The sequence below is a fragment of the Aspergillus versicolor genome, assembly GCF_001890125.1.
Source record: "Aspergillus versicolor CBS 583.65 unplaced genomic scaffold ASPVEscaffold_1, whole genome shotgun sequence".
Taxonomy (NCBI): domain Eukaryota; kingdom Fungi; phylum Ascomycota; class Eurotiomycetes; order Eurotiales; family Aspergillaceae; genus Aspergillus; species Aspergillus versicolor.
The window spans coordinates 716,415-741,650 of record NW_024467524.1 but is presented as its reverse complement, the minus strand read 5'-3'; the positions used below and the strand labels follow the sequence as shown (position 1 = coordinate 741,650).

General features: G+C 49.0%; 9 protein-coding genes across 9 annotated transcripts; 6 read left to right on the top strand and 3 right to left on the bottom strand.

Annotated features, from left to right (window-relative positions):
• Positions 1-237: 237 nt before the first annotated feature.
• On the top strand, positions 238-1,156 carry rab7 (Rab family GTPase YPT7; the record flags this gene model as incomplete). Its single annotated transcript, XM_040813990.1, has 6 exons — positions 238-267; positions 326-379; positions 448-543; positions 598-777; positions 845-992; positions 1,047-1,156. 6 exons carry the CDS (start codon positions 238-240, stop codon positions 1,154-1,156), a joined length of 618 nt encoding a protein of 205 aa, XP_040661820.1.
• A 637-nt stretch (positions 1,157-1,793) lies between these two features.
• On the top strand, positions 1,794-3,328 carry ASPVEDRAFT_77831 (uncharacterized protein; the record flags this gene model as incomplete). Its single annotated transcript, XM_040816448.1, has 6 exons — positions 1,794-1,913; positions 1,970-2,323; positions 2,379-2,384; positions 2,445-2,517; positions 2,573-2,991; positions 3,062-3,328. 6 exons carry the CDS (start codon positions 1,794-1,796, stop codon positions 3,326-3,328), a joined length of 1,239 nt encoding a protein of 412 aa, XP_040661819.1.
• A 665-nt stretch (positions 3,329-3,993) lies between these two features.
• Positions 3,994-5,383, bottom strand: ASPVEDRAFT_121730 (PH domain-containing protein; the record flags this gene model as incomplete). Its single annotated transcript, XM_040805912.1, has 4 exons — positions 3,994-4,215; positions 4,236-4,278; positions 4,306-5,075; positions 5,144-5,383. 4 exons carry the CDS (start codon positions 5,381-5,383, stop codon positions 3,994-3,996), a joined length of 1,275 nt encoding a protein of 424 aa, XP_040661818.1.
• Positions 5,384-8,900: 3,517 nt separating this feature from the next.
• Positions 8,901-10,630, top strand: ASPVEDRAFT_118744 (glycosyltransferase family 15 protein; the record flags this gene model as incomplete). Its single annotated transcript, XM_040805638.1, has 5 exons — positions 8,901-9,172; positions 9,240-9,641; positions 9,695-9,781; positions 9,836-10,232; positions 10,289-10,630. The coding sequence occupies 5 exons, from the start codon at positions 8,901-8,903 to the stop codon at positions 10,628-10,630; spliced, it is 1,500 nt and encodes a 499-aa protein (XP_040661817.1).
• Positions 10,631-11,492: 862 nt separating this feature from the next.
• Positions 11,493-14,575, top strand: ASPVEDRAFT_215604 (uncharacterized protein). The gene is made up of 3 exons (XM_040809468.1): positions 11,493-11,629; positions 11,859-12,145; positions 12,221-14,575. Exons 2-3 carry the CDS (start codon positions 11,971-11,973, stop codon positions 14,491-14,493), a joined length of 2,448 nt encoding a protein of 815 aa, XP_040661816.1. The 5' UTR covers positions 11,493-11,629; positions 11,859-11,970; the 3' UTR covers positions 14,494-14,575.
• A 315-nt stretch (positions 14,576-14,890) lies between these two features.
• ASPVEDRAFT_35384 (Ran GTPase-binding protein YRB1) lies at positions 14,891-16,536 on the top strand. The gene is made up of 5 exons (XM_040810983.1): positions 14,891-14,973; positions 15,031-15,333; positions 15,496-15,754; positions 15,811-15,939; positions 15,994-16,536. The coding sequence occupies exons 2-5, from the start codon at positions 15,055-15,057 to the stop codon at positions 16,059-16,061; spliced, it is 735 nt and encodes a 244-aa protein (XP_040661815.1). The 5' UTR covers positions 14,891-14,973; positions 15,031-15,054; the 3' UTR covers positions 16,062-16,536.
• A 63-nt stretch (positions 16,537-16,599) lies between these two features.
• ASPVEDRAFT_35383 (putative transcription initiation factor subunit (TAF30)) lies at positions 16,600-18,823 on the top strand. Its single transcript, XM_040810982.1, has 7 exons — positions 16,600-16,922; positions 17,053-17,093; positions 17,357-17,508; positions 17,643-17,788; positions 17,852-17,992; positions 18,062-18,182; positions 18,241-18,823. The coding sequence occupies exons 1-7, from the start codon at positions 16,914-16,916 to the stop codon at positions 18,327-18,329; spliced, it is 699 nt and encodes a 232-aa protein (XP_040661814.1). The 5' UTR covers positions 16,600-16,913; the 3' UTR covers positions 18,330-18,823.
• Positions 18,824-19,341: 518 nt separating this feature from the next.
• Positions 19,342-20,736, bottom strand: ASPVEDRAFT_215348 (phosducin family protein). Its single transcript, XM_040809465.1, has 3 exons — positions 19,988-20,736; positions 19,652-19,881; positions 19,342-19,528 (listed from the first exon to the last, which is right to left on the bottom strand). Exons 1-3 carry the CDS (start codon positions 20,591-20,593, stop codon positions 19,513-19,515), a joined length of 852 nt encoding a protein of 283 aa, XP_040661813.1. The 5' UTR covers positions 20,594-20,736; the 3' UTR covers positions 19,342-19,512.
• Positions 20,737-21,723: 987 nt separating this feature from the next.
• Positions 21,724-23,780, bottom strand: ASPVEDRAFT_215384 (WD40 repeat domain-containing protein). The gene is made up of 5 exons (XM_040809466.1): positions 23,370-23,780; positions 22,513-23,225; positions 22,364-22,453; positions 22,187-22,306; positions 21,724-22,123 (listed from the first exon to the last, which is right to left on the bottom strand). Exons 1-5 carry the CDS (start codon positions 23,485-23,487, stop codon positions 22,103-22,105), a joined length of 1,062 nt encoding a protein of 353 aa, XP_040661812.1. The 5' UTR covers positions 23,488-23,780; the 3' UTR covers positions 21,724-22,102.
• Positions 23,781-25,236: the final 1,456 nt, after the last annotated feature.

Genomic DNA, 25,236 nt, shown 5'->3' with positions numbered 1-25,236 from the left:
GAAGCTCCCAGCACACCGCCTCTTCCACCGCCCGCTTCGACCATGCATCATCAAGCCGCTGCGGAGCAAGCCCAGCAACTACTCCTCACTCCTCATCCTCCTACTCCAGGCACTTTACCAAAGTCCCCTGTATTTTAGACTCCGTCGCTCCGGGGATCTTATATTCGGGGCTTTCTGATTTATCTCGGTACCCGACTACTTCTTTTTAACTTTGACTTTGCGCACCTTATCTGCGCAATGGCGTCACGGAAGAAGGTTATGCTCAAGGTACACTTTGCGTCCTCACCAGTTTCGTCTGATAGTTACTAATGCAGTACGCTGTTAGGTTATAATTCTCGGAGACAGTGGTGTCGGTAAAACGAGTTTGATGAACCAATATGTCGGTGTCACTATATCCTCAAGCCAAAGCCTTGGTTCATGACTCGCTGACGTCGGACTCGGAACAAGGTCAACAAGAAATTCAGTGGAAGCTACAAGGCTACCATTGGCGCTGATTTCCTGACAAAGGAAGTTCTAGTTGATGACCGACTAGTAACAATGCAGGCATGTGCCCTACGATGCGGCACTCGAGAAAACAAGCTAACCTGTGATGGGCAGATTTGGGATACCGCTGGCCAAGAACGTTTCCAGTCTTTAGGCGTCGCATTCTATCGAGGTGCCGACTGCTGTGTTCTTGTCTACGATGTGAATAACTCGAAGAGTTTCGAGGCACTTGACAGCTGGCGTGACGAGTTCCTCATCCAGGCCAGCCCGCGTGACCCTGAGAGTTTCCCATTTGTAAGTTGAGAAGCAAATACGTGTCTGTCCGTTGTGGGGATAACCTAAGCTGATTATTTTGAAATAGGTTGTTATTGGAAACAAGATCGATATGGAAGAGAACAAACGAATGATCTCTTCGAAACGAGCCATGACGTTTTGCCAGTCGAAGGGGAATATTCCATACTTCGAAACAAGTGCAAAGGAAGCTGTCAATGTCGAGCAGGCGTTCGAAGGTGATACCTCTATTGGCAATATTATATTTAATAAACATAGCTGACAACAACTAGTCATCGCTCGAAGTGCTCTAGCCCAGGAAGAAGCAGAAGAATATGGCGGAGACTACACTGATCCGATCAACATCCACGATAATACCGAACGCGATGGATGCGCCTGTTGATACCCCGATGCTGCACTACATGTCATTGGTTTTACCTGATGGCCACTATTTGCTCCTTTTCTGCTGCGCTTGTAGAGAATTATTATTCCATACCACTGGAAAGCTTGGAGGGATGCAATTCCCATTCATAAGCGTCTATCCTGTATATCCAACCTGGGCGTTCCGTGTGTAACACTTCCCCGTCTTCCTTCCCGTGCTGGTTCGCATCAAGATATCTTTCTGTTTTGGCTGTTTATTGCTTTTGATGCTCTGCTTTATTCCAGGGTATAGTTATGATCTTCTAGGAGTCTGGAATATTATCATTTTACTGTTTGGCTGACGACCCTACTTTCCGCAAGCGGGACGAGGTAGACTGTGGGTGGATCTGTCCCGGGCAATTTACTGCTTTAAACACCCCGGCCGCCCGGATCTAGAACCTTAATCAGTAAATACTATCTACAATCATCATTCAAGCATGCCATTAATTGATTTTGCGCCTTGCAATCGCTCCCGGGAAATGTGTTGATTATGTGTTGCGACTCTTCTGTCAGCTCACCTCAATTGCGACCGATAACGCCATCACGCGCACAAACCTCCCCCAACACCTCCGCCCCTCCCTAATCCAAGTTAACAGCGCTGGTGGAATATCGGTACCTCCATGGAGTCATCATTAAGCGAAAGGCGCCCCGGAATAGCCAGCACAGCCAGGAGAACACTGGGGATCTGTCTGCTCCTCGTAGTGGTGACATTATGGACAGCATCCAACTTTTTGGCCAGCGTGAGCGCCATCCATATTCTTACCACGAGCCACTCTAACGATACTACTCGCACCAGACTATTTTCGCCGATAATACATACTCCAAACCGTTCTTTGTTACCTATCTTAACACCTCGACTTTCATCCTCCCACTCTTCACGATTGTCGCCAGCAGGCTCTGGGGACTCTTCCGCTCGGGGAAATTATATCAGGTCCAATCATTTGAGAACTTGCTGCAACAACTTGACTCACATTACCCGAGTGCTGAATCGGAGCGCATACTCGAAAATGACACAGGCTCTGGTGCAGAACCTCGTGGCCCTGGAGCGTGGAATGCCTCGAGGGCCGACGATGCGGGGAAAGGCCATGGCAACAAGAAGCTGGGCCTGAAGGCGACTGCAAAGTTGAGCCTCCATTTCTGCTTGTTGTGGGTGAGTATTTTAAGCATGGACTTGTCATATTGCCTATCGGCTAACGTAAAGTTAGTTTACTGTGAGTGGTCTAGGTACAGAGGGAAAGTGCTGTTGGAAAACGTATTAATTAATGCCGTAGGCGAACTATTTCTCAATGGCTTGTCTGCAATTCACGACTGTTGGAAGCACGACTATCTTGACGTCTACCAGTGGTACGATACCTTGGAAGAGCTCAAATCATAAAGCAGATAGCTCACTCTGTTCCAGGTGTATGGACTCTCATCTTCGGGGCCATTTTTGGTATCGAAAAATTCACAGTACGCAAACTCGCCGGTGTCATCGCATCCCTGATTGGCATCATTCTCATATCTCGCGTCGATCTTTCTGGCTCCGAGAGCAACCCAGGAGATGACGGCAACAGCAGCCGCAGATTCCCTCCCAAATCCGCTGGGGAGATCGCGCTGGGTGATGCAATGGCAGCGTTCAGCGCAGTGATGTACGGCGTCTATACGATCGTCCTGAAACGACAAGTCGGTGACGAGTCCCGCGTCAACATGCAGCTCTTCTTCGGCCTCGTCGGCTTCTTCAACATGTTCCTGCTCTGGCCGGGCTTCATAGTCCTCCACATAACCGGCGCTGAGCCCTTTGCTTTCCCTTATACTAGTAGAGTTTGGACTATCATACTCGTATGCTTATACTCCGACCCCACTAATAACAGCTGACCGTCACGGTTATACTAACCAATTAACCGCACAGATAAATGCTCTCTCCTCTCTCTTGTCAGACATTTGCTGGGCATACGCGATGCTCTTAACCTCCCCGCTGGTCGTAACCGTGGGTCTCAGCCTAACGATACCGCTATCCCTGGTCGGTCAGATCTTCCTACAGGGCGAGTACGCCACGCCGTTATATTGGGCGGGGGCCACGGTTGTATTCCTTTCATTTCTAGTCGTTAACCATGAAAGTCAAAACACTGCGCAGGCAGGTTATGACATTGTTCCTGGGGAAGAGAGGGAGGATTAAAGTACCAGAGGTATATAAAGTAGCCAGCTCCTAAGCAGGCCGCATTCTCTTTTATGGATTTCAGATTCCAGGGTGTTCGGGGTCATACATGGATTGTCCAATCACGCTTTAACAGCAATACGAGGGTATGATGGCAGGATATAGTATATAATTAATTTCGCATAGAAATACAATCTGAACCCGGGAAAGAGCCAAACCAAGTCACAAGAAAGCAATTTCAGAGAATATAGGATGTGATTAGGCAAGGATACAAAGAAAAAGAGGAAGAAGGAGAAAAAGGTATCTCAGGCCCAACGCTCAGCTGCCCTTGACGCCAATATAATAGAAGGCAAGCTCAAAATAGTATACACGCCCTGGGTTGTGTGGGAATCATTAATGGTTACCAGTAACCATTTCAAAAGGTAGCAGTGACAGAGAAACTAAAACCAACCAATATAGTCAATAGTCCCGGGGGTATGTAATATATTCAATTAATCAAAGGGGGCAAAAAGGAGGAGAGAGAAAGAGGAATAGGTCAACGAGCGAGTAATAGTGATAAGCGAGGTAGGGCTTATCGAGAGGTCAAGGCACAGAGAAGATAAAATAGGAGATATAGTGGACGGAGTGGAAAGGAATAAAAGGGGGGTTAGAGGTCTGTGAGCGTGTTAGGCTTTATAAATTAGATATTATGGCGCTGCTGGTTGGTTTCCCTGTTTCTTCCGCGCAACAATTATACTTTTCAGGGCACCTAGCCACTGCGCAAGAGATTCTTCGTCGGGCGTCGAGAGTCGGTATATTTTTTCCTCTGCGATTATCTGAAGACAGTAGCTTTTGGAGCGAGATATAGGGTCAACCTCTGCGGCGTCGAATATTTGAGTCATTGGAATGATTTGGACGGCGGAGTACTCCTGTCAAATGGTTAGGCTACTCTCATAAATAGCATATTCACGTTGGAGGTGAAAAAGGAAAGACTCATGAAGGAAATATCGAGTGAAAACTAGGAAAAACGTACTTGTTCGTTTTTATAGAACGCCAGGCTCTTTGCTCGTAGTACAACCCACAGGCGTTTCCAATGTCGCACACCCCCTTTCATCTTGAGACACTTCAGGTAGCCGCTGCAGACAACCCTTTCTGGGTCGCGTAGGATCCCGGTCTCGTGGTTTTTAGCGGCTTCGCGAGAAAGAGCAGACTGCGGAATGGTTGGCGCGGACGAAGAGAAATCATGGGCCGAAGGCTTGGACTTCGAGTGGACACTCGTGTTACTTCCAGGCCCATCCGACCATTCAGAGTATGAGGTAATGTCATTCGCTGAATAGTCCGCAGGACTAGCAAGTCTCTTTCGATGACTAGAAGGCAGGTCACGACCAAATTCAGGGGAGCTTGCCCTCTCCCGATATTCAGTATCCGAATGGTCAGTGGTGTCATAGACGCGCTGTTTGTTAAATACCACGGCATCCTGCTGCTCATTCTTTTTTGAGAGAGCAAAAAGAGCATCCTCGTCTTCATTTAAGCGGCTTTCGGTACGTATCCTCGCAATCCAATCCTCCATATCCTTTTCCGACAAAGCCTGAAAACGATAGTTCTTCGACGAAGTGAATATAGCGAAAACAAACTGTCGTGAAGAACGGTGGGATTTGATAGGTGCAACTGCAGTCACCTCGGAGAGTGATATGGACGCTCGCAGCCGGGTCGCCTCCTCATCCTTGTAGACCGATAACAAGTTCGGCCGGAGAACGAGATACGCAGGTTTCCAAAATGCTCTAAACACCTACGCCGAGCTAATCAGTATGGTTCGTTTCCAATTATGCGCGAACTTTAATGACCAGGCAGACTTACATGCTTTGGCTTCACCCGGCGGTTCACTTTCTTTGACTTGAGGACCCGATCAAATTCAAAGCTTCCATTTTCGTTGACCGGAGAAAAAGTATCCAAGTTCATGTGGCCGTTACGATGAGCAGTGGGTGGTTGAATCGGCGAGAGGAAGGACTGTTCCACTGTGCCATCAGGGAGGTGAATCGCGGGGGTATTAAGCCCCTCGAAAACCAGCGGGCCGGGCGCCGCGCGCTTTTGCCCCATGACGTCGCTAAACCGCGCTGTATATGATATTTGTCTTATCGAACGAAGTGTTTATTGTCGAGGTGGGAGAAAGCTGGCGCTAATAGGACACTGAGCAGGCGCGCATCTAGGCCAACGGGGCGGCGATGGGATCAGGCCTCCATAAATAGTATATGGAGGCCTAAGGACAGACGAAAAGCGGCAGGCAGAAGTCAGCCAGAATGTTTCTGGCTGACAAGAACAGGATATTGGAGGGTACCGGCGCAAAACAGACTGCACGCAAGAGGCTGTGTTGAAAGGGACGAGATGGTGGGCACTCCTGAGTCCAGAGTCCAGAGGCTGCGGAGTCGGCGCCTACTTTTGCAGGTGTCGACTGTTGATCGCACGTTTTTTAAGTTCAACTCCACGGCCAGGAGCAAGAGGGAACCAAGGGCCAGGAGAAAACACAGCCAGTCCAGTTATTCCAATCGAATCGAATAAATTGGGCCGCCTCGTCAGATACTATTATTGTATGCTCTATACAGGCGCTGCGCAACGCTCCCTCGCCCCTCAAGGCGTCCGGTCTCAACTAGAAAGCAAGCTCTTTTCTCAACCACTGATTCATCCCCTAATCCCAATAAGGACTGGCGCATACTAGTTCCCGCTTCTAGACTCGGCCTGGACTAGCCTGCTCCTTCCCGTCCACCAAAGGACCCTGAGTCCTGCATAACTCCATCGAGATATACGAATTGAAATGGGTTAAAGATACGTCGCGCTGGTGTCAGCCTTATCCGGAGCCAAGGAGATGATATTCGTGGGCTTCTTTTCAAGTTCGTGGTCCAAGTTCTGGCTGAACTCTGGCTCTTGGCGTTTCGTTTGAAGTATGGAGTAGCCGAGTACCACGACCGGCACTGTCTGTCATAAACAAGCTGGAGGTTATAGGGAACCTTCTCCAGGCTGTACTGGTCAGCCATCCCTTCCGTCAATAAAAGCACCAAGCTCCATATTAGGTGCATTTCTGTCAAGACTATCCATGCTCGCAGAACTCCCTACTGCGTATTGTCATATAAACGCACTATGGACAGCGCCCGGTAAGTCGAGGTATATCAATCAGATTGTTTCTTACGCATTTAAAAGCCAGACACACACAAGGGGTTCGTCGTCGACACTCGAAGTTACAATAGCAACTGAAGCTGAATATGTGACGGGAGGTGCAAGGGGATGGACGATCCATGGGAACAATGTGCGGCTCTTGCCTAGCTGTCCCCCTTTCGCACATGGCCCATGGCGCTAACGACATTGTGCTCTCTGTGGCTAGGTATAGACGCAGCAAGAATGGCATTGCCAACCTGATAATAAACGGGCCTGTGCGCCAACGTCTTCAAGGTGGGTGAACTACGTACTGTAGTTCTTGGTGGGAGCTAATGCAATAATGAGGTGAGTGAGAACCATGACTCGTATAACTTTTCTTTTCCTTTCCTTTCTTTTCTGGACCGAAATATTGATTGTCTTGATTCGGGTTACCGGGATTAGGCAGGCATCAGCATACCGGATAAACCTACTCGGCAGTTTCTGGCTCCGCTGGCGATTCACGGCTCTTGAAGCATTTGTCGTTTCGAGTCCAATGGTCCACCAGGACAAATCCTGTAACCATTACTTTGTGGAACAAGTGGCCTTAACACCCGAGATCAAGTTTTGGTAGTGTAAGCGCAAATACCCCTGTTTCTGGATTTTGGTCCTTGAGTCCCGCATACAATCCCCAGATTAGGAGAACCACGATAAAGAGTGACCGCTTGAAGTATGTGAGTTTAATACACAACCGAGACCGCGAGAGGCCACATATCCGAAAATCCAAAAGCGTAAGTCACGTGGTATGTTGTCGGTTTCAGGGTTCTGCGCTGCCGCTGCGCAGCTGGCGAATATTTACCGCTAGTATCAATTTTACCGCATATAATTATATACCGTACCTTACACCCCACGGACGGTGACTGTTCTTGTTCTGGACCGAGTCCAGGCTCAACAGTAAGGGAATAATAAATAATATTTCGCCTCCAGGCATAAAGAAGTCCATGATCTTGCATACCATTGACTAGCACCGAAGTCTATTAGAGATATGACAAAGCATAGGTTGGTTATAGCCAACTAGGTACCGAGCTACATCAGGTGTGCTTTTACTGATTACTGAGCATTATAACACCCAACGGCTGTGACGAAAATAAGGTCTTCATGATTCAACTGTACAGAGTCAGGACTTTTGGCTCCTCTGCCCAATCCAATTGTGATTATATCTTGCGCGACCATGAACATCGCAGCTAAGGCTACCAAGGCACCTGGTTACAACTTACCGCTGCTGAGGCCCTGGGGGTGACCACTTGTATGCGGAATGAGCCGGATCTCCCATCTCAATAGCATTATTTGGACTCCGCTAGTATTTGGTGTTCCTGTTGTTCCATCTTGCAAACAGAAAGGGACCATGATGGAAGCGATAAGTTGTCCTAATTATTCGCCAATTCATAAATGCGACTGCACGAGTCAGCCCTAGAATCGAATGCGTCCACACTCCACGAGTAATCCAATTGGCAGATAGGCGGGTCAGAGGAGGCTTTGGGAAGCTCAAGCCCGGGTTCCTTAGCTTAATTACATCGTGTTACTCTTATAGGCGGGCTAAGCGTCAGGGTCTGAGGACCTGGTCGCCGAAATCTCCAACAGTAGGAGGGCTATGAATAAGAAATATTAGCCCGAAGGCGCTGCAACCTTGACAGATGAGTTTAATTGGTATTTCTGGGCTCAACCAAAGAACAAGGAAGTCGATCTTTGATGTTTATCCTTCGACACTCGCAAGTAATAGTTCAGCGTCTCGTGCAAGGACAAATCATCGGTACAGTAAATATCAGGTACCGTACCTTACCAGGAGCAATTTCTCAGGGGAGCCGCCTTTCCGGGCTGGGAGATTAACTTACCAAAATTACCAGAATTACCACCTGTAATCACGCCCATGGCTGCTGACGCCTCCCTACGCTTGGCAAAACTTCGACCATCCCCGTCCCTAAAATCATTCCTTCGAGCCTTCAACTTCATCGGACGCTTCCGCAGCTTCTCGGTCTTCGACCTGGCCTCACCGTTTCCTCATCCCGATTGATGTCCCGGTCGCCGCCCCCCAAACTATTGACCTCTGTGTCTAGGGCCCTCGTCGCTTGCGTTAATTTTAACGCCCTTCCAGTCCTCTGCTTGGTCAACTAAGCAAAAGTGCAGAGAAAGGAGGCTTGCCTCCGGCCGCTCGTTCATTTCTGCTTTTCGCACAGATTTATTTCACCTCCTCCCTTCGTCTGTTAATATTAATCATTGTGCCCCTGCGATTGTCAAATTGACAACCAGCTCGCCGCCGATTCGATCCGTTCCAAGCCGTTACTCGCGTGCGGCAGATATAACTTGAGGGGAATCATTGGAATATTTGCGGTTTGCCTTCCAAACCTACACAACTTCGGGCAGGTGCCCAACTGTGTTGATTGGAATTTGATATCGTTTCGCGGGTTGACCCAACCTGGGCACGCTTGCACCCATGGGCCTCGTTCAACGAGTTCAAAAATGGTTGCCCTCAACACCGAGTCTTCCTTTGGATGACTCGTCCTATGAAAAAGGCCACAAATCTTCAAGATTTGCATTTTTCAGGCGCAGGATACGGTTGAAGGGCAACTCATCTATTTCTGTACCCCTGGGGTTTGTTTTATTATTTCCATGCATTGTAATAGTCCTGATTTTGCTACTTTTCGTCCGACATCCCGCCTCCCCAGGGGGGATTCTAATACCAGCGGGCACGCCGCCATCTATAAGGTTCGTGTGCTCTTATACAACATTCAAGGTCAATGTTTATTATGTTGCTAACAATCCGCTCTCATAGAAAAATAAGCGAGAAATATGATAAAGTTTTCGCCACGGGTTGTCTTCCGGTTGAGGGAACAGATGGTCCCCGTGCGAATGCGGCCTTCGTTGTGCTGGCCAGAAACAAGGAAATAGACGGCGTTATCCAATCAATGAAGTCCATCGAACGGCACTTCAACCGCTGGTACCGCTACCCCTACGTCTTTTTAAACGACGCCGAGTTCGACGATAACTTCATCAACACTGTCAAAAACTATACAAGTGCTCCCGTGGAGTTCGGAAAGATCGACGAGTCAATGTGGGGTTACCCCAGCTGGGTTGACCACGAGGTTGCCAAAGAAGGCATTCGGAAACAAGGAGATGCGGCAATCATGTATGGTGGTATGGAAAGCTATCACCACATGTGTCGCTTCTATTCTGGGTAAGCCATTACGTTTAGTCCCATGTTGTTTGAAGTGCTAATGTCGCCCTCAGATTCTTCTACAGACACCCCTTACTCTTGAAGTATGAATGGTATTGGCGGCTGGAGCCCGAGATCACATACTTCTGTGACATCACCTAGTGAGGATACCCTTTTCAGTGTTGGCATTTGACTGTTACTGACTGATGGATCAGTGATCCTTTCATCAAGATGGCCGAGGCCAATAAAACTTACGGATTCACCATTGCTGTCAAAGAGCTTCGCGAAACCGTTCCGAATATCTTCCGTTATGCCTCTGCGTACAAGCGGAAGAAGAACATTAAATCGCAAGGTTTATGGGAAATGTTCCTCGAACCCATTGAGGAACCGAAACTCGAAGATCAGCAACCAGAGACTCTCCCTGAAGAAATCCTTATTACCGAGCCCGGCGAGACCAATGAAATCGACCCTGAAACTATGGAAGGAGAGAGCTATAACATGTGCCACTTCTGGAGTAACTTCGAAATTGCACGCTTGGACTTCTTCCGGAGCAAAGAATATGAAGAATTCTTCGAGATGATGGACCGGAGTGGTGGCTTCTGGATGGAGAGAGTGAGCGACCCTGTTAATCGCTTTTACTACCCTGTTGGCTAACGATACTGCTCCAGTGGGGTGATGCACCCATACATTCACTTGCCGCTGGCGTCCTTCTGTCCCCGAGTGATATCCACTATTTCCGTGATTTCGGCTACCGCCACACCACAATCCAGCATTGCCCTGCAAATGCTCCCGCGCGACAACTACCGCGTATCCCGTACCTAGAAGAGACTACTGAAGATGAGAAGGCGCGTATAGAAGAGGACGAGTATTGGGCCAACCCTGATCCCGTTAAAGAGAATGGTGTCGGCTGCAGATGCAGGTGTGATACAGACATTGTGGATGTTGAAGGCAAGCAAGGCAGCTGTCTCGCGGAATGGGTGGATGTTGCTGGAGGGTGGGCATCTCCATAGACACGGCCTGCTATAATATTCATTGTATAATCTTCACGTCGTCATTTCCGTATCTACTTGTTCGGCTATGAGCATCACTCGGGTCGTCGTTGGAGTTATTATTTTTGTTTGAGCCTACCTGTTACGTTGGCTGTGGGGTTGTGGGCGGCGTTTTCCTTTTTTTTTATTTTACGGATATGACGACTTCTTCTCTAGAAGATGGCGTGGCCATTATCATCAATATCGACAAATCATCTAGCGTGTTTTGTGTATTTCACTTGGAGACTTTTTGGGGGGTGTTCTTTCTCTTGTTCCCGACTTTGCTGGACATAAAAGACTCGCGGGGCTTGAAATTGGTATTCGAAATTGATAGTTGTACGGATCATGGATACAGAATAGACGCAGTGGAGCTCGTAGGACCTCTGCTTTGATTATTATGGTAAAAACGAAATGCACTTGTCCCTGTTAGCCATTATACAAAGACCTACTGGCCCTATTTTCTCTGAAATGGGAACGTCTAAATCGGTTACGTATGTTGAAGGATCCGATAGTTTTTGGCCATGGAAAAAGCATATCACCTGAGAGTACTAGGTACAGTAGATATTCCGATTTACTCTGTACTACCATAGTCATAGAGTTATATCTATGGTTGGCAGAGGAACCAACTGGAGTATAGCTACCGTTCGGGCAGTACCACTATATCCATACCTTGGCGATATCTACCTATGGACCGATAAGCGCTCAGGTTAAGACGAAGAGTCCTTGTAAAGTTCACAATTTACTTTACTACTGACCATAGTCCAGTCTTCACAGTACCCGTAACTTTGGACCGACCACCCCCTCGTCATCAGCTGACTGCTTATCTGACCTTGTTACGCCTTGCACCTGCATCTGTCACTACTACTAAGGTTCCTCCATCGTCTTTCTTCCTTCATCAACGCCAGTGTCTCTGATAAAGTGAGAAATATTACTGACCCGATCATTAAAAGCCAAAGACCCTCATACTAACCAACGGACGGGGTGAGTCTTTCTTTCTACTTTTACTCCGTAACTCACCTGACTCCTCTTCCGCCCGGCAAGTTGGCACTCTCCCCCTCCCCCACATCAACGGCCGCCTAGCTTGTCATCGGGCATCTGCCTATTAGGCTGGGCCTGTTCAGAGAAGCTCTGGGTCAGATATCCTAAAAGACAACTTTGTCCTCGTCGAGTTAACGCACACTTCTTCGCTGAATTTTTTGTTTCATTCAAGGGAGTCAAGTTGTCGAGCGTCTCGTTCGACCCGAAGCTCCTCCGCTCCGCTTTACTCCATTTGACCCGCTATTGATCTGATATCCGTTGCATGGCATTAACACTCTCACAATATGGCTGACTCTTCAAAGCCTCCTTCCAGGCGCCCACATACTACCTCGGGCATTTCACATTTACAATATCCAACGTTACCTCCCCTCAGTGGTTCGGTTGAGGAGTGGTTATCCCGCTCGACGCCTATCAATATGACGTCAACGCCCCCGGCAGACCATCCACGACAATCGTTAAGTGAGAGCTGGGCAACACTGAGTTTATCAGATATACACTCCGAGGATGGGGCTCCTTCTGAACAGACCGATGCAGGATCATTAATCGACCCAAGCGGCCCTGATGACGTGGCGAGCCTAGACGAGCGGTACAGCAGCAACGATGATATGGATGCGGACTATGAGGAAGGCCTAGAGAACGAAGGCTACGACTCCAGAAGTGATGTTTCCGAGTCTCAAGAGCTACAGCCCATGTTTCCTCAGGTCGGATGCTCCATCGACGACAGTGCTCTCACCGCTCAGACTGCCTTTCGCCAATCCACTGAGTCTATCGAATTCATCGAGCCTGACCAGTGGCCTGAGGCTGAGAAGGTACAGCTCAAGCACACCATACGGTTGATCGATGGTCCCGAGATTGCTGAGCTAGGAGATAACCTCCCCACCCATATGCAAGACTTGACTCTGATGGCCACTCTCCAACAAACGATAACAAAGAAGAGCATCGACACGGATAAACCATTCCGCGTAGTGTATGTCGGAAGTTCGGAATCCCGCGGCATCATACTTGACAAGCTTGGTGATGTCCTGGTGTCGAGCACGTCTAGTGGATTCGAAAGCAGCTCAACTGAGTCTTCCAGATACCATGTGGTTCCCACTTCGTTCGGCGCAGGCGCTGTTCCTAATTTTGCGGAGCTTCTTCCCATCCACTTCCAGCTAATTGTTGACGAATGTCTCGAGGCCACGCCTGAGTCACATATTGACAGGCCTAGGACAATTAACTTGAAGTTTAAGAATCGACCTGCGTGCACGTCTCTATGGGCAGGGACCGGATATAGTATCTCATCATCCACCGAATGGGTACTCCCAGATATGGCCATCATTTTCCTGTCCTCGCAGGACACCACGGCCGCTATGAACACCCAGAAGTCTGCGCGAATGTTCATGGAACGACATGGCGTACCAACAATGGTTATTTCAGAGAAACCTTTCTGGAAAATGTCAAGGGAATCAATCCCCGTGAATCACCACAGTCTTCACATGTGTCTAGAATCTCGCCATATACCCACCGGCAAGACCACGGTTCTGAAACGATATCCGATTGATCTGAGCACTTTTGAAAGTATATCGCCCGGTCAGCTAAACAGAAATTTGGCGTCATTGGCAAACATTTACCCCAGGAAACACCCCAAGTCTTGCCCAGGTGTTGTTCAGAAGAAGTCGGCTTTGGATGTCAAAGGCCTCACTCAAAAAGTACTACCCCTGCCCTACTTGAGTGATGATACCCAGTTGGCCTTCGTGCTGCGTGTCTTAATGATTACCGCCTTATCCGCCGGGACACTCGCCCTGGGTCATTTAGCCTTGAAGGCCGCTGCATTCTTCATTTCAAGCCTCTTCGCTCGGTCAGTAACCACTAGTCAAATCTCCCCCAATTCTAGCATTCATACTACCAGCATCGTCCCAATGGCGGAGGTGGAACAAACTTCTTTATCAGCACTTTCGTCAACGACTCGCAACGTTCAAGTTTTGGGACACCAGCCTAACGGCTTGTCCCAACTTCAACATCTAATACGCGGGGGACCGTCGAGCATCGATTTATTACAGCCGTCCGAGAATTTTGAAATCCAAGTAGTCGGCGATTGCCATCTTGTCATCAAACCCCCAAACAAATCATCGGGTTCAAAAAGGTCGCCAAACTTCAATGTCCGAGTTACCCGACGCAGCCAGTGGCTTCAGTATGAACTTTCTAGGCTCTTTGATGGTGTTTACTCGCTCAAACTGGACCGAGAAGAGGCGTATGGTCATGTCAACGTCACCATTACCGTCGACTCAAAGCCACCAGTTAGCCAAACCGTGTCGGTGGATCTGGGAACACCTTGGCTAAAAGTTGCGAACTGGAAGCGTGCAGCTCAGGCCATTACATCAGAGCTTGTGCGGGACGTGGGCACAGCGCAAATGGGATTATCGGAAGTCTATGGCCGAGCCTCTAATGAACTCCAAGTACTCGTGGGAGACATAGTGAAACGGACACATTTTCTTCGACAGAAAGCGAGCCTCCTGCGCCGGGATTCTCTCTCGGTGCCTTTCAATGCGCGAGATATCGTTTTACCAACGTCCAAGCAAGTTTCCGAAGTCTTTCAACGCACTGCTGTGCAGCCCTTTGTATCCGCGTCCTCTGTGCTGCAATGCCATGCCAAAAAGGTAAACGATGAAGCGAAACAGATCATAAGCAGTACCTGGGACAAGATCAATGCTTGTGCGCAACGTCTAAGTCCAAAAATCGGGGAGCATGTCCACAACGTGCGGAAGTCGAAGACCCTCGACAAAGCACATAGGAGAGCAAGACGCTTGATGAAAGGAAATGCCTCATAGGGATTGTAGATGTTTGGACAGAGCTATGTTTGGGATAACTAGCCCTATCCAGCACTTGGTTCTACATATCCTATATCTCTCTTTTATTCATATGTTAATTTTGCGTCCATTATTGTTCTACTCACATCTTTTACTTTCTTATCAAGTTTGGGTTGGGTTGGTTTCACACGAATAATGTTCGCGAAGATGAAATCAACAGATATTTTGAGAGACAGTCTGTCTTATGTAACAATGAATAACGAAACAATTCTTTTCCACAATGGTCACTCAAGCCCCAAACGAAATATATATGTAATGTTGTTTGTTTCTGATGTGTAGGCAGAAGAACTCGAGCGGTGGCACACTAGTGTTGGCGGCCTCAGGCCATGAACCTACCCACTTACAACCAAAAACAACCCGCCGCCCATAATTTTCCCCTCCTCCTCTCCCTCCCCAGTGATATCCACCCCATAGAGCCCTTTTCTTTATATTTCCCATCTTCAGGTAAATCGCAACGGCCTTATCTAACTAGAGTCCTCCTAACTGTATCCAAATCTGCAGAAACCGAAACGTACCTTCACCATGTCTGACGCCGCTGAGACTAAGCCCGACCCCACCACCAGCGCTCCTGAGGAGACAACAAAGAAGGCCGAGGAGACCACCACTGGCACTGAAACTTCCAAGGTGGAGGAAGTTAAGGCCTCAGCTGAGTCTGCTACTGAAACCGCGAAGGATGCGGCTGCCAAGACGTCTGACACCGTCTTCTCCATGTTCGGTGGCGGTCCTAAGAAGGAGAAGAAGGAGGATGAGGAGGTAGATGAGCCCTCTGGTTCTTCCAAGGCCCAGAAGGGTGAGGATGAAGTAAGTGCACACTTGTTCTTTCTTTCTTCTGGTTATCTTTCTGGTTCGGTTTTGTTGTGGTCTTCTTTTTTTGTTTGTGAGATCGCGTGCCTTCAGGGGCAGAATTTTGCGGATATAGGTTTAAACTTGGGGCAATGGCTAACACGGATACCCTACCTATAGGAAGAGGCCCCCGAGTCCCCTGAAGTCCACTTCGAGCCCGTCATCCGCCTTACGGAGACTGTTGAGACCAAGACCAACGAAGAGCTCGAAGAACAGACCTTCAAGATGCGCGCCAAGCTCTTCAGATTCGACCGTGATAGCAAGGAGTGGAAGGAGCGTGGTACCGGCGACGTTAGACTGCTGAAGCACAAGGAGAACGGCAAGAGCCGTCTGGTGATGCGCAGAGACAAGACCCTGAAGGTCTGCGCCAACCACTACAGTACGTACCTCATACGCGGAGTCATCTTTGATCCTGAAGTGCTAATGCGAGTGTAGTTGTCCCTGACATGAAGCTCAGCCCCAACGTCGGTAGTGACCGCAGTTGGGTTTGGAACGCTGCTGCAGACGTCAGTGAGGGTGAGCCTGAGGCTTCCACTCTGGCCATTCGGTTTGCCAACAGTGAGAGTATGTTACCGCATTGCTATCCACGCGAAACCGACTTTTTCTAACCCGATGCAGATGCCAACCTCTTCAAGGAAGCTTTCGAGTCGGCCAGGGAGGAGAACGCGAAGCTTCTCAAGCAGTAGATTTCCTTTCCAGACCGGCTTCTCAGAATTATCGAGCATTTGGAGGAATATTCTTAATGCATACTTTCTACCCTTCTATCACAACGAGGTTGATGGAATGAAATCTCATCAACTCGGCGTTTCTTTTATTTTTCTCCCCTGACACGATTCCCAGTCGATTCCTAACCCATCATCCTCCATTCACCCTACCCTGCCCACGCCTTATGTACGCATGAATGAAAATGCAGAATGATGGTTCTGCTAATGGATTCCCCGCCGAGCCGATTATGACGCTGGCATGACCCTGACTTCTTGGTAGACACTACCGTATGACGGTCTTTTGTCACTAGTTGAGGCGGCCGTGTTCAGCCATTTGGCAGTAGATAGACACACTATCCATCGAATATACAATGAAAATATGTGCATGCCTATGATAGTCTATAATTCAAAGTGCGGCTGGAGGAGTTGTGGCTGCTTCTGGAGGGCTGTGTGTGTAGGAGGGCCGTTGTAGTTCCCCCGCCTGCCTTGCGGGCTCCTCTCGCCGCCCATTCTTTGCATCGGCTCTACGATTCTCTGCCTCCCCTCGCGCGCCCACAACGACCTAAGCACCTCTGCTCGATACTCAATCATCAATTTTATTTCGCTCTTCTCCTTTATCTGCCTGTCAGCTTCAACTCGCGTCTTCCTCGTCTCCTGATTCTGCGGAGTTGCTGGAGCTTTCGGCCGCCAGCTTTTCACTCCGCCTGCGACAGCTTCGGCCCCGAAAGCTGCATTCCCACGAAGCCTCCCCCTCAAGGGTAACTAGCTGAAGCACCTCTTATCCTCCCTTGCTATCGAGTCCGCAACTCGCGTCATCTTGATCCTAATACCAACATGCCCGACGTGAGTCTTCCGACCTTGTAGCTCCTTGTTGGTCCACGTCGCTACAAACCCACCTGGGCGTGGACACTCTCCCAATAGCTTAGCATTGCATTTGCGCAGCTTGCTAACGAACGCGTTTGATCTCATACAGGTTAAGAGAAACGTTAAGCTCATAACAGAGCAGCAGGTCATGTATGTTTCCACCCCGGTCTCGCCTCCCTAGCTCCGCATCAAGAATGGGCCCAAATCCGTGTACCATCCTCCTTCGATATTCTGTCGCTGGCACCTGTCTCGTGTCATTGCTGCTTTTGCGTGCTTATAGGCAGATGTTCTTGACTAGCGCACACATTCGCATGAGACAATGAATAGTCGCGTCGCCGGTGTCGCCGCCGATACTAGGGATAGTCCATGGATATAACAAACATTTGCTGATGGATTTATTTTGCGTGTTACAGAAACAAGGATTCCGGCGTTGAAGGTTTTCCACTCCGAGCATGGTCAATTGAGGTGTACCTCATCAACGACCAGGGTGAGCAGGTGGCAGCCAATGTTTTCGACAAGGTGACCTACAATTTACATCCCAGTTTCGGGAACAGAGCAAACCAAGGTCCGTTATTATTTCCGATTCTTAGTTTCTTCGGCCCACCTGTTATTGTTCTGCGTTTGTCCGTACTATAGGACCGCGAATGTGTGGAGCGGGGAGCGAGGGTTGAACAGTGGCGGCTAACCTAGAAATAACAGTTGTCAAGAACCCCCCTTTCAGGATCCAAGAAGAAGGATGGGGTGAGTTTGATATGCAAATCAGCCTCACTGCCGCGGACAAAGACCATGTCATCGCGCACGACCTTAACTTTGCGCAAACGCGCTACGAGTCCAAGCACGTCATTGTATGCCTCAGCCTCGCTTAGGATTTTGCCCTCGTCAGGATTCGGCGCTCACGTTTTCTATAGACATTTAAGAACCCCAAGCCAGCCCTGTTAGGGGTGCTTCGCGAATCTGGACCTGTCCCTGGCGATGAGAATGGGTTGAAGTCGAAGCGTTCTGCAGGAGGAGAGGAAGGATCCAAGAAGAAAAAGCGAACAGACAAGAGCGTGAGTCGTCTCCCCTCCTTTTAAGTAGGAAAAGACGAAGGCGTCGATATCTAATCACTTCTTCCACAGGTTGATATGGACAAGCTGGCCGATGGCCTTCAGCGACTCGGCGAAGATGATCTCCTCCAGGTGGTACAAATGGTTCACGATAACAAGGCCCCCGACTCCTACACCAAGAATGACGTTGAGCGTAAGTCCCTTCGCTCTCAAACCCGTGAGGATAAGCCATCCATTAACATCTTTACCAGAGGGAGAGTTCCACGTCGATTTGTATACCCTCCCAGACTCTCTAATCAAGATGCTATGGGAGTTCACACAGGAAAAAGGAGCTCTGTGATTATCGATTCAGCAGTTTTTGCCTCTTTTCCATTGTTCCCATTTCCAAATCCTCTCATGTTGGCGTGACCGTACCCTACCTCATTTAACCCTTTTTTTGTATCCTTTCTGCGTTTGAAGGCTTCCAGAAGTCCAATTTTCCAATTTACAGCATTAACTACATATGTTGGTCCCAGTTTTCTCTGGATCTAAACTGAATCCTTTAGCGGGAAGGAAAGGCACTGGAGCCTCTGTTGGTTATGGATGATGGTCCACGAAAAGACAGATACATTCCAACTCTTTCAACTAGGGCCTAGGTTATTTCATTTTTTTCCGTTTTTTTACTGCCTGTCGTTCTTCTTTCTCGGATTCCATTTATTATCCTCTTAACTACACGCAAAAATACAAGTTTCAGGGAAGAGGCGCTTTGCTTGATAACGACCAGAATTTAGTTTAGTGAACGTTTTCTTATGAAGAATAAAATGAGGAAATAAATCGAATTGAATTGAATCCTAGACTTGAAGACCTGGGCACTTTTCAGCCGCCAGGGTAGAACAGGATATATCGAACTCTATGTGCAAACCTGGTATAAAGAACCACCTGAGGTACCAAATAGGATTACGGAGCGGTTGTTTCCAAAAGAAAAATGTATTTAGCCTATAATATACACAAGGATGACTACTTAGGTAGCTAAGTATCAACCTATACTAACTATATCCAACATAAATGCAGCAGCATAGAGGCAAGACAAGGCGAATATCATCCAAGCAAGAGCGTAAACGGAACTTGGCAAATCGAGGCGGATATCTTAAGAGTGGGTAGGAAATACTCGGTAGGAAAGACGAAAACATGCATGCATGCATGCAACAAAGAAAATATGCTAGAGAATGAAAGAAAATAGTGGATGCAAAATTTGGACCAGCCGGGCCTCTCCTGAACACCGAACAGATTAAGAGACAGGTAAAATGGGTAATAAGAAATGTAAAAGGGACAAGGCGGGATCTATTAAATGGACGCCTGGACAAAGCCTCCTGGAGGGGGAAAAAAGGAAAGAGACGAGGTAACGGTAGGAGAATGGAGGACTAATGCGTCCCTGCGAGGCTGTACCAAGAGAACATCTCACTCTCACAAAGTCACTGCAGGTAGAAACAGAGCTCGTCCTCCATGCCCCGGAAATCAAGTAAGGGTATTAACCAAAGAGAAATCTATATCACTCGGTGCCTAAAGGATATGTTAGTTTCATTCGGCGAATCTTACGTTAGGCAACGGGGTGGCCGGGCACAAGAAAAAGCAAAAAAAGAGAAGACAAAACATGAGAACAAAGCAAAATAAAGGTGAACTCACGACTTGAGAACATCCTCTAGACTATCGGCGCTGCAGCTTCGACCCTTCGGGATTTGCTGCAGAATGTCAACAATTGTTGCAAAGACATCCCCGGCTCGGTAAGCCAGTAGCGCAGGAGGTTTGATGTGGTCCATTTCCGCAATTTCGTGATGTAGCTTAACGAATCGGACCTTTGGCTGACGAGAAGCAATTGTGTTCAGGCAGTCTTCGACCAGGGCACTGGTGTTTGACTAGTTGGAGTTGATTGGTTAGCGAGTTGTTCGATTCCACCCCCTTGCGTATACTATGTGCTTCTGAAACAAGTTTCGACTGCGGAGGCGGGGCGATGTGACCTACCTCAGGATCATACAGACACACCACCACAATCTGGTCAGACGGCACCTTCTCAATTGCATCCAAATAGCCCACCGCATCGACCGTGTCAACGGTCCCATAGTATTTCCGCCAGGGGCTAGGCCGTCGGCCCTTCTGGCTCTGCAACTGCTGCATACGTGATTGACGCCACCGGCGCATGAATTTGTCCTCGTCTGCCTCGTCGGGATCACTCCCTGAGCCATCAGGCGGCGGGGAGTTGTGGAGTAGAGTGGCATCAGTGGAGGACTTGGAGGAAGAGTAGTTGTGTGACCGGTCGGCCGCTGAGGTACCAGAGACGAATGACTTGCGGAAATTGCTTCTGCGGGCACGCTCGAAGGCTTGGGCATCAGCGATGACACCCTTGGGCCCTGTGTTGGCGTCAAATCTGGTGTTGGGGACAGTGTAGCCACCGGAGCGAGAGCTCATGGCTGCCATGGCTTCGTCGTCGTCGGAAAGGTGGACGTTGTCGAGGTCCTCAGGGTCGGGAGAGGAGTCGCGGTCAGAGCGATTATTGCGGTCTTCAGGATGAGCGGATGATTTCTCGCGATTGCTGAAGAGTTGGTTGAATTCGTCTTGGGCGGAGGACATATTGAGAAGAAGAGAAAGCCGAGGGCAGCGGAGGGAATTGAAACGGTTTTATAGAAGCCTGACAGGTCTTTTTTTAGAGAAAGTTTGTCTCGGAATAGGAAAAGCAAAAACAACGTGAAGTAGACTGGGGACGGCTCCGACTCGAGAATGCGTAGTGTTTCAGCGTCGCAAGAGGGAGTGAAGGGAGGAGAGCGGAGCCGGGAGTGGGAGACGCGGCGGCAAGTGAAACGCATCAGCCCCTCGGCCGTCACCACAACAGTCAACAACCACGATCGTGTGAGCTTGTGATGGGACTCGCTGTCCGCAGAAACCGCAATTTTGCAGCCGATCTCCGGACGACAACTCAGCAAGGCTGTTTCAATATTTCCAAACAGCCGGGCGGGGGGGGGGGGTTGGAGCGCCCGTTGTCTGTCATCGTTTGTCTCAGCCTTTGTCACGCCTCGCCCGCTGCCTACATCGGGAGAGCTAGAAGCCACCAAGAATCTTCACCTCTTTACTCTTTGGGATGTTTCTTCTTTCATCCACGTGGGATGCGCCTATCATGCAGTCTACTGGGATCCGTCGCTGCCTCGAATGAAGATCGCAACCGGCTTTCGATTGGGACGTTTGTTTCATCTTTGCTGCTCGGACCACCAGCTGAATCCACGGTGGCATGCTCACTCGTCCCTGACCGCAATTCTTCCCTCGAAAGGATTCATAGACTTGATTTGACTCATCCGACTCTCTACTACTCACACGGCTTGCAACTTTAGAAGATAATGAAACAGTGATGGTAGGAAATTTAACTGGTAATGCAGCAAGCTCAAACACACGTCAAGCAGGGCTCGCTTCAAAACACTCAAACTCTCCAATGTAAGCTGATTATTAGAAGATAAGAAATCGAGATGCACTCAAAGGAAAACGTCATGGCCTATCCGAAACATTCCTTCCTCGTCTTCAAGGGTACATCCAGGATCAATGCGTAGAAAAAGAGACAATCCAAACCATAGGTATAGCGAAGGGTACTTAGTTCAAAAAAGGGAGAAAGAAGGGAAGTAAAAGAAAAGGAAACTCATATGAGATGAACAAAGGAAAATAGTCTTGAGGACTCATTTTGAAGCTCAATCATTCAGATGAACTCCAAGAGAATCCGCGTCATTTCAGACACCGAGTCGGAGCCCCTGCAACCATCCATAGAGAAGACAACATTAGTACAAACCGGTGCATAAGATTGTGTTTTCTTTTTTTTCGATTTCTCCGGTTTTCGTAATCAACCAATTTCAGGTACGAGACGACTGAATCACATCCTTCTCAGCCATCGCTTCTTCATGGTGATTCAATCCGCACCCACTGCAGTTGAGCCACGAAAGACGGCGATCAAGTGGTTCCTCGACAAACAAGATTATCGTACAATGCGGACATCCGGCCTATCGGTGGGCGGAAAAAAAAATTTCAAACTAGGAAAGTCGCAGAAGACTGAGACAGGGTATCTTTTGTCGTGGTATTTTTGTTTTTTCATATTTCAGCCGTTTACCAGGCCCAGACCTTGAGCTGTTGTTGCGAATATCAATTAGTACGCGGTGTTTTCAGGGAAAAAAAAAATCCATGACTTACCAGTGAGTCCCAAGACCCTGTGCAGAGACTGATACCATCATTGCTGACACCAAGACAGCTGACACGGTTCTCGTGGCCACTTAAAGACCCAACCTTGTCTCCTCGGAGAACATCCCAAACCTATTGGGCACAATTAGCCGTCTGTCACTATGATGGTAAAAGAAAATAGCAACATACCTTGCATTCAAAGTCATCATAACCAGCAAAAAGCAATCTTCCTGAAACCGAGAAGCCAACTGACGTAATACCGCACAATATTTGATCGCTCTGTATCAAGATATAATTAGCATTGCTCATCCTCAAAGATACAAGTCAGTTGTTCTCACCTGGTAGATGTTGAGCGACCTGTCTGCGCGAATGTCGAAAAGACGGCAAGAAGTGTCATCAGAACCCGTACCGAAAGCGTTGCCGTCTGGGAAGAATTGGATAGCGTTGATATCGGATTCGTGGCCAGCGAAAGTCTGGACGGCCTTTCCAGTACGGATATCCCAAAGCTTGGCAAAAGCATCACAGGCACCCGAAACAAAGATGTTCTGGTTAGTAGGGTTGATGCTGATAGACATAACGTCACCGAGGTGATCCGCGAATTCGGTGACCTTGGAGCCAGACTCGATATCCCAGAGCATGCAAGTCATATCGCCGGAAGAGGTGATGATGCGACGATCGTTAATGAAACGGCAGCATGAAAGATAGCCCGAATGTCCAGAGAGTTCGCGCGCGACACGAGTTGGGCCCTCTCGAGAGGAAAGGTTGTAAATGGAGCAAATGTTGTCCAGACCACCGCAAGCAACATAGTTTCCACTGGGGGCGTAGGCGCAGGTCATGACCCATGATGATCTCAATGGGATAGCGTGTACCTTGTTCGTGGTGTATGCATCCCAGATGATGAGTTTTCCATCTTGCGAGGCGGAAACGAGATGGCGACGGTCAGTTGACCAGTGCATGGCATAAATCTTGGCCAAGTGACCTTTGAGCGTTCGCCGAGGCTTCATTCCAATGCGAGGCAAGGGGTCGGTTTGGTTCTGCGCGACATCACGCACTGTTCAATTTTGTCATTGTCAGCAAATCTGCAGAGGTGGTAAAACGGCCAATGCGATAAGGGAGAGAGGGCGGGTTCTCCATGGGGATCCGGCCACAGCCAACAACACGATCGAGTGAAAGACAAAAGGGGGAGAGTTCGTACGGTTTGTGTCAGCAAGGTCATCCTTCCGGCGTCTGATCTTATCCTTCAGTCCTTCGGCTTCGCGCCTGGCGGCGGTAATCTTAGCTTGCATCTGTTCGCCGCTCATATCGGCTGCCATGATACGGAACCCCTGGGAAATGGAAGGCGGCAATTGGGGGGTGACAGTGGGAAAGGGAGAGGGAATTGACCGGGTAGAGGCGCGTCGAAAGATGCAGGAGACCGGCGTGGAGAGGAGAGGGCGGTGGGAGGGAAGTCAAGAGAGAATGGCGAGGTTGGGATGTCGTTGTCGGGAGCAGTGAGAGGTGGAAGGGGAGAATGAGAGCGAGTTGAAGGGGCTCGGAGTGAGGGGGCAGCCTGAGGTTGACGGCCGATTGGGTGTGGAGCGAGTTCAGAGGCGGATGCGACCGAGCGAAACAGGTCCAGGTTTCGACCCAGCGCACTGGTCAGGATGTCGAGGCGATGGGAAAGTGCAAAGAATACGAGAAAAAGAAGAAGAGAAGAAAATAGGGACGAACGAGCTGCGAAACTGCGAAAGTCAGGGGGAGGCCGGATGAGTGAGCGCGGAGGGTAAAACGCAAAGATGCCAGTACTGTAAGTAATCTTGAATAGGGACTGAGGGAGTTTCTCCGTCTCATCCACTAATGATGACAATAACAATACAACGGTAACTAACTAACTAACTACCTACCCCGTACCTTATGCTGAATAATAATACGTCCTGACTGCTAAAGCTGCTGCAAGTGTTTTCCGTACCGCGAAGGAATTGTCATGATCTCCCGTCCTGCACTGCAGCTTGCAGGCTATTGCGGACCCGAGAGTGAAGCCCCCAGCCTCGTCCACTGGAGCCAACCACCTGTCAGAGGAGTAAGGGATCGCACATTGTTTACGAAGCCGACGGGTTTGAGGCCTCTACATTCTACAATAATGGAGCAGTTCTTCGAGAAAAGGAAAAAGAAAAAAAATAGCATCGATAATTTAACGGTTGGGTTAAAAGGGGACCACCACCAAGAGAGGCTGCCAGGGCGCTCGTGGATCTCTCAAGGCCAGAAATGGAGCAGCTCCGTTAGCACTTGAGAACTATTTCAGACGTTAAACCCCATTAAGAATGCAGTCCATGGTAGCCCCGTCTCGAAACCTCCATTTAATTTCTCGAAGAACTGCCGAATGCTGCAATGGCAGTCGCTGGGTCGCAGGTTTACTTGGGACCATCCCGGTTAAAGTTGATGTGCGTCTACCGAATATTCAGGAGTCGAGCATTATCTCGAACACATAACAATGATATAACTTGCGGGCATCACCAACCTTAAAGAGCAGCGATGTGCGCTAATTTCGCTCGGGTGTCGGCAGGGTACTTTTGAGGGGCTGGAAAGTTTTTTGGAATCGTCTGCAGTCTGCCTGGTGTTGCCGGTGCTTTGAGTTTGGCCGCGCCTCGTGGTGATTTCCGCCCAGAGCAGATCGTGTCCAAGAGCAGAGAGATCAAAGAAGTGGAAGATCAAAGAACAACTGAGAGGCGAAGCAGGATAAGCTCTCCGCCTGGGCCCCTCAGCAGAAGCCCTGCACCGCACAATGGCATTGGCGCTCGTATTTGGATTCTGGCTGAATGAAGTGAAGGTAACTTAATAGTTAATAATGCCGGCTTATAAATTTGCTCGAGGCTTGCAGTGGGTCCCGATGGACGACTAGGCCAGGCACAACTTCGCGATCATCAACAGTGGGGATTTTCTCCAGGTGCGTTTACCAGATGGCACTCTGGGTGGCCAGGCTAAATTAAGAATTATTCATGCGTCTGCCTTTCTCATTTCCCATGTTGCCTCCCGCTGCTCATCTGCTTCTGTCTGCGAGTCAGGAAATCCGCATCTCGGCCATG